This window comes from Euprymna scolopes, chromosome 25 (assembly GCF_053919585.1).
Source record: "Euprymna scolopes isolate OS-2025 chromosome 25, ASM5391958v1, whole genome shotgun sequence".
NCBI classification, from domain to species: Eukaryota; Metazoa; Mollusca; class Cephalopoda; order Sepiida; family Sepiolidae; genus Euprymna; species Euprymna scolopes.
Window position 1 is genome coordinate 86,840,797 of NC_136506.1, and position 12,499 is coordinate 86,853,295.

A 12,499-nucleotide genomic window follows, 5' to 3' on the forward strand; every position below is an offset into this window, starting at 1 on the left:
AGAAGGGCACAGAGAGTACTGCCATCTTGGGGAGGCTTATTGTCAAATTCCTGCAAAAAGCTATCAACAAGAAATCAATATAAAATAGCTGTTGCATAATTCTAATTGGTTGGTTGGTTGTTTTACGGCATATCAACGTTTTTCAGGTTATTTAATGCCGAATCTAGTTATTTTGAGAACGATTTTTAATGGAGTATATTTGTTTTTTTAAGTCAGATTCTATTTAACCCATAGTTGGGACCCTAACAGGTACTACCACTCCGGTGGGGCCTCACCATCGGATATAGTTTTAGGTCATATCCAGGACCAATTCAAATTGGTTTGCAACAGTTATCGATAGAAGAAACTTGTCACTCATATTTCAGGGAACACCATTTATTGCTGCTAATAAGCAATTACTCATGTCAAAACTCTTAGTAAGAAATGATTATGATATAAATATGCTAATACATTTTTATGACACATTAAATACATTTGAGAAAATGAGTGTATTGCTAAAAACTACTAAAAACATTACTAAACACATTACCAAAATATATTTATTACTAAACACATTAACATAATATATTTATTACTAAACACATTACCAAAATATATTTATTACTAAACACATTACCAAAATATATTCATCACTAAACACATTAACATAATATATTTATTACTAAACACATTACCAAAATATATTTATTACTAAACACATTACCAAAATATATTTATTACTAAACACATTACCAAAATATATTTATTACTAAACACATTACCAAAATATATTTATTACTAAACACATTACCAAAATATATTTAATACTAAACACATTACCAAAATATATTTATTACTAAACACAACAACAAAATGTATTTTATTACTAAACACATTACCAAAATATATTTACTACTATCGTCGTCTTCAAGTCCAACGTAAACAAGTTCTTGACGAGCTGTTCCTTTTAAGTAATCCAATTTACCAAATTTACACTTCTAATGATTAATATGATATTGTCTCATTAACTACTATTCACTCTTTAACCCTTATCCTTGAGTGGCCTCTGGGCTTAGATAAGTGGTAACTCCTATGATAAAAAAACTATTAAACACATTAACAAAATATATTCATTACTAAACAACTTACCAAATGACTTTAATTACTAAAACATTTATTAACAATACATTTCAATAACTACATCACCAAAATTACATTTTTACTATAGTAGACATAAAATGCTTGGTGCAAACCAGTAGAAATTAGCAGTGCTACAGAAAATAAATATATTATAAATATTATATAAAAAAAATAGTGTTATATAGACATAAACCTAATCCATTTAATAACTCTGTCAATATTAATGATATTCTGTACTTCCAAGGTTGATGGAAAATAGAATAACATTTCAAAATCTTCCACAGAAATGGCATGAAACAGTAGGTTTTCTCCAGAATGTGTGGTTCAGTGATGAAGGTCACTTCTTTCAATCACATCATGTCAACAGCAAGAACTGTTTTTTAGGGACTTAGAGGTTGTCTTTTTTTCATTTTGCTTATTTACAGGGGTCTTTAAAACCTCGGCAACAACCTGTTAAAGTTCTTAGTAAAATTCAGATGTAAAGTTACGCTTTTCTGGAGGTTTAAGGTTTAATCCTCAGTACGGGAGACACTCAAAGTACAATTGTGAATTACTTATGATTTCTATCAAGTCATGGCTGATGGAACGAGAGCATGCTACCTCTGAAGAGTAAATAAAGGGTTTCACTTGAAATTCAATGCAGATTCCCAAGTTTGACGGAAAAATTCCTCAGTTGGACAAGATACATCTGAAGAAGGTTGAAGGTTATGTTGGCCGAAACGTTGTGAAAATAACATTCAAGATGAGAACAGTAGTCTGAAGAATCCAAATAATATGAATTTCCTCGTCTTTCTTGTTAATCTCTGAGTTAACACAGTTGAGTTATCTCTCCTTGTCTATAGATAAAGGAAAGTCTGTTTGGAGTGATCTGTTATTGTTGTTGTGCAAGTGGATTTTAAGGAAGGAGTACATAACATTTTCTGTTTGGTTCATAAGTTACGAGCATGTATATAGGTTAGGTTTATAGTGAAAAAAACCTATACAAAGTGCACGTGACAAAGAAGAACGACTGGAATTTGTTGGAAACTAGAAAGCATTCGTGGAAAGAAGTTTTTGGCTTGGCAAGTTGTGTAGCAGAGTGCATAAGAAAATCTTTTTTTTTGATTTTTAGCGATTTTACTACTAAACTGCATTGAACGTAATGCTTATTCTTATAGACATGTCGATTTGAGTTGTCTCCCCTTTTTTATTTCATCAGATTTAATCATGGCTGATAAAAACACTGACTCGCTTAGTTGTAAACTTTGATTTGCTTGAGAAACAAAAGAAAAAGGATTACTTGATCAAATTACATGATTTTTGGAATATTTCATCTTTTTCCTATGACTGCTACATACATCATGCAAACTTTTCTATACTTTCTTTATTTTTAATTGCTGTCATAATGAATAAGCACCCATTGTTTAATTTTCAATTAATAAAAGAAAAAATTTAACTCAGAACTCATAAATGTGACACGTTTGATATCTTACTAGGATAGGAAGGTTGTGACATATCAGGTGGGCCATAAGCAGGTGGATAGCCTTGACCAGGTGGGGGTGGTTGAGGATAGCCTTGACCAGGTGGAGGTGGTTGTTGAGGGTAGCCTTGACCAGGTGGAGGTGGTTGTTGAGGGTAGCCTACAATAAAAGAGACAGTAATATATAAGACAGTGCAACTCTTTTATATGACAGCAACGCAATACATCAAATAAATAAATATCACTACAACATCAACATCATGTAACAAAAACAAAAAATGTGAGCGAAATGTATTAACAATCAGAAAGTGAAGACAAATATAATTTCTTCTTTTTTTTTTTTTAATTTAAAAAATAATTAAAAAATATAAATCAACAAGCCAAGTTCAAGTTTAAACCAATATTTTTTTAAGTGCTCAATACAAAGATTAGAGCTTCATAAATCAAATTTATATGAATATTAAAACAGCCTATACAAATCAACCAATGTTTCTGTGCCAAGCACACATCATTTAGAGCTGCCAAATTTTTTTTTGGACAATTTAGTTACTGCTGAGACAGTCCTGTGTACAGCACAATCACATTGACACATTGGTTTTCGCCAGATCACTGAAGTTAAGCAACATTGAGCCTGGCCAGTACCAGATGAGTGACCATTTGGAAAGGCTAGCCACTGTATGTACCTTTGGGAAGGTTGGGCGTGGGGCCAGCACCCTCACTCCGAAAAAAGAACTCCTTGCTACAAAAGCATCTACAAAGTTGTGGATGGCCTATGCCACTCTAAGGGGAGCTCAAGGTGATAGATAGATGGATGGATGGATGGGACAAGTCTGAAGGATGTGTGCTTGGCACAGAGACACTAATTGGTGCAGGCTGATTTAATGTTTTATATATATATATATATATATATGTTTATTTTCGCCCTTATTTTTTCATGTTTATTTTACCTTTCCTTCCTAATGTATTCTAAGCTAGAGGTCACATTTCCCTATATCTGTAACCTAGCTCCCTTCTCCTCTCATGATGAGAAGCATTAGGTTCCGAAATGCCTAGGTATAAAGAGCATTTATAGCCCTCTTCCCATTGATATTTTATCTTTATTGAACTAGCAAATAAATTCATATATACTTATATTTATTTTATTTTGTCTATAATTTCATATATGTATAGATAGACAGACAGATAGATAGATAGATAAACTAAGAGTGTTCTGAAAATAATGCCTCCTGATCTTGCCCTAATGGATCAGAGGAGATTGTAAATTCCATTTGTATGATGACTGAACTTATTACATTCATGACTTGAATGCTTCATCTCTCTGTTGCAGATACTGACGGTGTGAGACTAAGAAATCAACCCTTGTCATGGACGTGTTTCAGAAGCAGAGATGCATAATCGAATTCCTAGCATTGAGAATGCGGTCAACTATATAGAAACAAATTCTAGAGCACAAAAGGTTTCTCATTTTAACTCTTCAAAATTTTTTTTAGTTAAAAATAGAATGCATTACTTAAAAATAATTATATAAAAATATAAAAATAATTATTTATAATTATATGCATACTAACAGGCCGCTCGGCATTGCCTGATCGTAATATATGCTTAAATTTGATGTTTTCATTTATGTAGATTTTATATTTATTATTATAGAGCAAATCCTCTTATTGACTGTACCCAATATATATATAGTAATGATTTCAAAAATTAAAAAAAAAAAAATGACTTTGTGCCATCAGCTGGAATTGAAACAAAAATGTTCAGCACTCTAGGCATAGTGATTATTTAGCACTTCAGCCTTCGTTCTGAGCGATCACCATATAAATTAAAAAAAAAAATAAAAAGGATAAAATTAAACGACTTCAAGATAAAAAATGTATATGCACGTATGCGCAGAAGATAGTTTTTTCAAGAAAAATACTGACTCAATGGGTCACAAATTGTCTTGTACATTTATAAACTATAGCTTGAAACAAAAAAGTCAATTCTTTTCACAAATTAATCCTGTATGACCTGGTTGAACTAATTCATTCAATCGTAAATACATTAATATAACATCATAAATAAAGTGGGAATTGATTCAAACATGCCTTGTACATATTAGTTTAGTATTTGGGTAGATGCCAGATACCTCCAGATTGCAACTGTCCATTGCTTACATTCAGTATGCCATCATCTGTCTCAAAGAGGGGAGGATGTCGTTTGCTGTCACAAACACTTTTTCTTAAACACTATAGATAATAATCAAGGTAAGTTTATGAAATACAAAAATTCTCAGTGGTAGTTTATTGAACTTCATATTTTTCCAGTTTGAAGACAATCATAGTATCATTACCTTTTAACTAACTAAAATTAACGATAAATATATTTTAAATCATCTACATCATAATTCAGGTCATAAAGGGTTAAAAAAAAATAGGAAGATACAGATATAAAAGAATACACATTTCAGATTTTTTTTTTTCGGATGAGGACTGATAATTTACATCTGATAATGTTCTCATCTGGGATGCTATTCTCATAACGTTTCAGTCAATGCAACCTCTGACCTTCTTCAGATGTGTCTTGTTGAACACAAAAATATTCATGTCGAACTGTCTTCATAGAGAGGCAAGTCAATAGGGGCTCTCACTTTATGTGTTACTTATAGAAAGTCGTTTTTAAAACTTAAGTTTACAGGAGATGCGTTGAATGTCAATTTTTTGCGAGCATATATAATCACGAGTTATGTCCCTTGAATCAATATTGAGTTATCTCCCTTTAACTATATTGCTATATAGTGAAAATGACTTCAGTTTTGCAGTACAAAAAAGACACAGATGTGCGAGATTAACCGTCAAGGCTTGATGTAACAGACCTGCTGACACTAACAGCAGCAGCCGCATAATACGTATGCAAATGACCGACAGTGTGCGATGTGACATCGAAAAAGCAGAAAAAAAAAGACACACATGGCTGGAGAAGGATGGGAAAAGACGTGTTTGAGACATGAGTGACGTCACAGCAGAGACGAAAAAACACAGAGCCAGAGAAGCGAGGAAGAAGCATGTGTTCGAAACTTGAAAATAAGAGTGAGTGACACATGGGTGATGAGAGCGTCTTAAAAAAAAAAAAAAAAAAAAAAAAAAAAACATGGCCGATGAGATAAATATCTCTACAAAGCCATTATTTGCCTATGCAGGGAATACTGTTGAAACATCTGGGCTGGTGCATTTGCCACTAGTCTCTTGCTCATAGACATGGTTAAAAAAGAGAGTTGCAAACCTAATAGGTCCCGCACTGTCGGCCAAACTCCAACCTCTATCTCATCACTGAAATGTGACATCCCTGTGCCTGTTTTAAAAATACTTTAATGGTAAGTGCTTGGATGAGCTTAAAGCTCTAGTTCCCTCTTTGACAAATGCCCCCAACAAACCAGACAAGCAGCAAAATCCCACCCCTACATTGTAAAGATCCCTAAATGCTGTAAAGCCTTCTACTCAAATAGCTTCTTTTTTTGAACTGCTAGACTTTGAAATTCCCTCCCAATCCCCTGTTTCTTTGACTGTACAGACATGCCGAAGTTCAAATTTAATGTGAAAAGGACACCTTGTTGCCCAAATCCCTACACAGTATCACTGCAAATCTGGTCCTAAATAGTAGTCCCTTACAAATTAGTAGCACCGTGCATTGTTGAGGTGAAAAAAATAAACTAAATAAACTGTTTAAAACCAGACACAATGCATTGTTGGAAATACCAAAAATAAATAAAAGTCTCTTATTTAAAAAAAAAAAAGGTGAGTTGGATTTCTCTCCTTTTCCAGACTTGCATTTCCAACGCGTTGGGTACGTTAAAATGTTACAGAAGATTATTTTTTGAACACGTTAAAAAAAGGTGTACACCGTTGCATTGGTCTCCTGCAAGTTTGGTTAAAAGCTGGCTGGAGCTGTCTGGTGTAGCTCTCTGTTTTTATATGGTTTCACGTGACATATGTCAAATCTTTTATGGGTAGTAACTCCGTCAATTCGTTTTTCATTTTTTCCATTTCCGCCAGACATTTATCAATATCAAGACACAAGCCAAGTACGTCCAAGGATGGAATACTGTTGCCATATCTGGGCAGGAGCTGCCAAAAACAGCCTATCATGCCTTGACAGAGTACAAAATAGACTTCGTGGCTTAGTGGGGGATGCCCTTTTCTCTACCCTGCAACCCCTCTCTCACAGAAGAGACGTTGCGAGCCTATCCTTGTTTTATCGTTATTTTCATGGCAGGTGCTCGTCTGAACTCCAAGCCCTGGTCCCCCCTCGCCAATCTTTCACGAAAAACACCCGTCTAGCTGAATCCACTGTGAAAAATTTCCCCCACTCTATATCTGTGCCTAAATCAAAACGCGGATTCCATGAACAAAGCTTCTTTCTTAGAACTGCACGCCTGTGGAACTCTGTTCCGTCTGCCTGCTTCCCTCTGGACTACAACTTGGATGTCTTCAAGTCCAATGTTAACAAATTCCTAATGAACCGCCCCCTTAAGTAAACACTCCATCAAATCTCCACACTAACGTAATGTACTTGCAATAACCCTTATCCCTGAGTGGCTTCCGGGCCTTGATAAGTGGTGATCACTGTGTAAAAAAAAAAAAAAAAGCATTCAATATATTCCTGCCATTCAAATTATCCAATGTGCGTTTTATCACTAACTTGTGCCTTTCGTTTAAATCTACCTATTTTGCTAGTCTATCTTTTTCTGTACTCATTGCCAAGTGAAGGTCGAATTCAAAGATCACTTACATCCAAGCAAACTGATCAAGGCAACATCAATGTTGCAAAATGTGGAAAATCTCCACTCAAAGAAAAAATGTTCTTACCTATGGTCGACGTGATGTCGTTAGACTTAGCTTCTTAGAAGTGAAGAGAAGACACATAGCCATTTTAGCATGGCACCTTTCTCTACTAATTATAACTAGGGATGTGACAACAGCATATTCTTTTCATCGTTTTGACTCTTGATTATGTATATCCGTTAATACCTTATATGTTTTTATATAGACTGATGTGGTTCTCGATTGATTGACCGTGTCTTACTGTGTCGGATATATACTCGAGAGTCAAAACAATGCAAAAGGAATATTCTGTTGTCACCGCCCTAGTTATAACATTCTTCTACAGAAAAATTCCCAAACAATGCAAAACAAATTGCAAAGTTATTTTACGCTGCCCAACGCATTCTCTGTGAATATCCTGGAAACACATCTCTATTTCAGCAATGATGCTGGATTAAACAGAACTGGGAAAGAAAAAGATAACGAAATACCAAAGTTTTATGTACGGCATGAAAAGAAATTGGAATCTGAGGAAGATCTCTATCATTCCAGTAATTATAGAAGCAACCGGACTCATGAAAAAGAATTTCATAAACTACTTGGCAAATATACTCGGTGAACCAAATGCAAGAGTGGCATAAACAATTGTACTTAAAGAGACAGTTAGAATCTTAAAATGATCTCTCGGTAGGAATGTTTGAGATAGCAGATGAATATTTGCCATCTAGTAGGATACTTCACCGGGAACAAAATAAGAAAATTAAATAAAAAAAAAAGGGGGGGGCTTATAACAGAAACTATTTTTGTGTATTGTGTATTATATTTTTTTGTCAGAAACCGTCTGTGAGAATATATATATATGATGATGATTGCAACGCCTTGTCAGACGAATGCCACTCCCTCAGACACTTAAAGTCCATGAGCTCAAAAATGACTTCCATCGCCACAGGACCATTTTTATAGACAAATCCCTGAGGGAGTATCTATACACACATGATGTTACAGAGTCTTAGCTTTGCACGACAGCTAAGTCTCTCTCTCTCAGATCAAAATGTTGAGATCCAGCAACAAGCAAGAGCAAGATAGCCAGCAACAAGTTAAATTGCAGACCAGAGCTTAATGCGGGTACTGGTCTCCCGCTTTATGTTTTTTTTTAAATCAGAGATTTGCTTCTCCTAGAAAAGTTGCCTTCACCACAGCTTACGGGAGCCCTCTCCACCCCAACACACACATACATACACACAAACACACACGGTTCTAGTTGGCCATTGACTCCACAAAAAGGGTTCACTCATATATATATATATATTTTTTACATAGAGGTCACAACTTATCAAGGCCTGGAGGCCACTCAGGGATAAGGGTTATTGCGTTTATAGTAATCAATGAGATAGTATTGTAGTAATCATTAGTATTGGAGATTTGATAGAGTGTCTTACTTAAGGGGGCAGTTTGTCAGGAATTTGTTTATGTTGGACTTGAAGACATCCAAGTTGTAGTCAGGTGGGAAACAGGTAAATGGAAGAGAGTTCTACAATCGTGCACTTCTGAGAAAGAAGCTCTGCTTATGGAATCTACGTTTGGATTTAGGCACAGATAAAGAGTGGGGAAAATTATTGACAGTAGTTTCAGCCAGACGAGTGTTTCTCGTGAAAGATTGACGAGAGGGGACGAGAGATTGTAGCTCAGACGAGCATTTGCCATGGAAATAACTATAAAATAAAGACAGGCTCGTAACGTCTCTTCTGTGGGAGAGAGGTTGCAGGGAAGAGAAAAGGGCATCACCCACTAAGCCACAAAGTCTATTTTGTACTCTGTCAAGGCAGGATAGGCTTTTTAGCAGCTCCTGCCCAGATGTGGCAGCAGTACTCCATCCTTGGACATACTTGGCTTTTATACAGATAGAGAATTGCATCAGTAGTGAGATATCTTCTGGAGCAGTAGAAGGATCCCACCATTTTCCCAGCATCCTTGGCAACAGACCTGATGTACATGTTCCATCTCAGATCAGGAGTAAAGGTCAAACCCAGAAGCTTGTCAAAACATGGAGCCTCCCCAAGACGAGAGTCATCCATTTCAATTGATGCCAGATGGGGATCAGAGCATTGATGATGTAAAGATAGAAGCTCGGTTTTGGATGCATTTAAAGTGACCAGCCACCTCTTCCCCCACTGTACCATGCATTCAAGATCAGAGGAGAGAGAATTAGAAAGAACTTTGTCATTTATGGCCTTTGATATGTTACCATAGATGGTTGTGTAATCAGCATAGATGTCAACGAATGATTTAAGTATGTGTTTTGGGAGATCATTGATATAGATCAGGAAGAGAGTTGAGCCCAGGATGGACCCCTGAGGGACTCCAGCATTAATACTGTGGGCCTCTGATTTCTGCCCGTCAACCACTACTCTTATGAACCTATCGGAGAGAAATGATTTAATGATTGAGAAAACATTTCTAGTGATACCGTAGCTGGAAATCTTGTGAAGTAGGCCCTTATGCCATACCTTATCAAAGGCCTTCGATATGCTAAGAGCAATTGCCCTGGAAAGGAAGCCTTTGTCAAGAGATTCACTAATCCTATGAGATATAACTGTTAGCACATCTGCTGTAGATCTTGCGGACCAGAAACCATGTTGCATGTCACTAAGAAGGTTGTTTCTGCTGAGGTGGTTGACTACTTCTTTATTTAATATGGATTCCAACAACTTACTCATGACATGCAGGAAACTTATTGGTCTGTACTGAGAGGGAGATGACTTTTCCCCTGAGTTCTTAAGTACAGGGCATACTGATGAGGTTTTCCAGGGTGTTGGAAAGCACTTCTCCTATATACACCGTATATTTTGGCGTATAAGATGGCCCTTAAAGTTAAAAAAAAAGCATTTAAAAAAAAAACAATATTTCACAAGATACCGGATGCTGCAATTTATAGCCGTGATTTAGCAGTCGTCGTATACAACCGATCTTTAATAAATTTATTAAAATTTGCTCCAATTTTGTACCTCGTCGTATCTGACAGTCGCATTATATGCCAAAATATATATATACAGTTGTCACTTAATGTCTGGACTGATTATTACTTAGTACTTATATCCACAGCGATGACTGATAGAATGAAAACAAGATGCCCTTGTGGATTAAATAAAGGGTTCCATTCAAAATTTAATCCAGAGTTCAATGAGATGAAAAAGATCAGAGGTTACATCGGTTGAAACGTTGTGCGAATAACATCCAAGATGAAAATGGTAGTTTGAATAATCAAAATAATTCAAAACGAAATGACATTTGATAAATTACAGTTTGTGTATCCTTTGCCAGAAACGATTGCCATTGGTCGGTTTAAACTTTGAACGTTTATTTGTCAGAACAGACCACACCCGACCAAACACCTAACTCTAATACCCAATCACACACTTTGTTAGACTACTACATCTAAAGCTTCCAAATGTGTTAAACTTGACAAAATATTAAAGAAAAACAAAAGGTTGTCATCACAAACCAGCCTAGAGTTTAGTGTGCAAAAATGGGCAAACTTAGTGCAATTCCCTTCAATTTCAACTTGTGATATCTTTCTTTTTTTTTTATTTATTTATTTTATTTTATTTTTTTTTTTTTTTTCATTTTTTAGGTTTTCTTTTTTTTTTTCATTTTTTTTTTTTTTTTTCATTTTTTGGGTTTTTTTTTTTTTTTCATTTTTCGATAAGCTTTAGAAACAAATTTCATCTTTTCTCTTTTACAGGGCAACAAAAACCTGTCAACAAGATATTCCTGAAATCCTGTGGACAGGTTGTCATTACTGTTGTTCAAGGAGTTATATTTCATGCCACTGAAACTTTGGCCATCATTGTTGATGATACGAATAGGATTGTGAGAAATGACAACGCCATGGTGAAATGGATCTGCTATTCAAAAATTATGGACAAGAGGTATATGGCTAATCTGAGAGAACATCTTGGCATCCCCATCTTCGGAAGTTCCCTTGAAGTGTCGAAGATTGAGATAGTTATGACTTGTAAAGAGAATAGATGACATCCTTTGGAAACACAGAATGTTGTCCATCCCATGTCAGAGGCAAATACCACACACCTTGTTAGACTACTGCATCTAAAGCTTCCAAATCTCACCTGTGTTAAACTTAATAGAATATAAAAAAAAAAAATAAATAAATAAAAAGTAGTCATCACCAACCAGCCTAGAGTTTAATGTGCAAAAATGGATAAATATAGTAAAATTCTCTTCAATTTCAAACTCATGATATCTCATTTATTTTCTGGATTATTTTTATAAAATTTGATTGTAAGCAAAATGTAATATTTTCTCTTTATCTATGAACGTATGGCATAATCACGTTGACACACTGGTCCTCATTGGATCACTAAAGTTAAGCAATGTCGAAACCTGGTCAGTACTAAATGGGTGACCATTTGGGACTTCCAGGTGCTGTATGTGTTCTCTGCTTATCTCGGTATTGTTTCCAGTTGTCCTGAACTTTTTCTTACCACTGGACTCAAGCAGTGCTGATTCAGGAGAGGTGTGGTTGGAGATTGCGCAACCCTTGCCTCACAATTACACGCGCAGTTGGGGTATCCTTTGTCTTTCAAGGCTAAACAGAGGCATCGATCAACGTATAATTCTTTCTCTTGGGTCCTTAATAGGTTGTTTTTATCGGGGTTTTTTGTTTGTTTTTGTTTTTTTAATTATTCCATGTTATTCCAAGTTAGATCATTATTTTATGCGTTGGTGACATACTTGTGATGCTGTTGTTTTTTCAACTTAATGTGCACGATATTTTGTGCGTGTATATAAAAACAGTCCAATATTAAACAGAAAGTTCCGCTCGTCAATATGGTAGGTACGCTTAATATAGCATTTTACAAAATAAAATCTAAGTTGAAAACTTTAGTGGATTAAATTAAGTTTCTGTGTATTTTTACATGGTCTAAATCTGAAGGTTTTTTATATTAATGTCTACATTAAAAGTTGGAGGTGGGGTATTTTTTTTTGGGGGGGGGGGTAAATGTAATAAAAGTTTTGTTTGGAATGCCCAATAAAAAAAAGTGAGGAAAAAACAAAAATTAAAGTTAAAAAAAAAAAACTCCCATACAACACCAGGTTGCTA

The 12,499-nt window shown here is 35.2% G+C and overlaps 1 protein-coding gene across 8 annotated transcripts in view; it reads right to left on the minus strand.

Moving 5' to 3' along the window:
• Positions 1–12,499, minus strand: part of LOC145247483 (uncharacterized) — a 179,561-nt gene that overhangs the window by 2,217 nt on the left and 164,845 nt on the right. For all 8 annotated transcript variants that reach the window (XM_080109290.1, XM_080109293.1, XM_080109288.1 and 5 more), the window contains one exon: positions 2,592–2,738. In XM_080109290.1, coding sequence (XP_079965416.1) covers positions 2,592–2,738 — 147 coding nt within the window. The remainder of the gene's footprint in view (positions 1–2,591; positions 2,739–12,499) is intronic.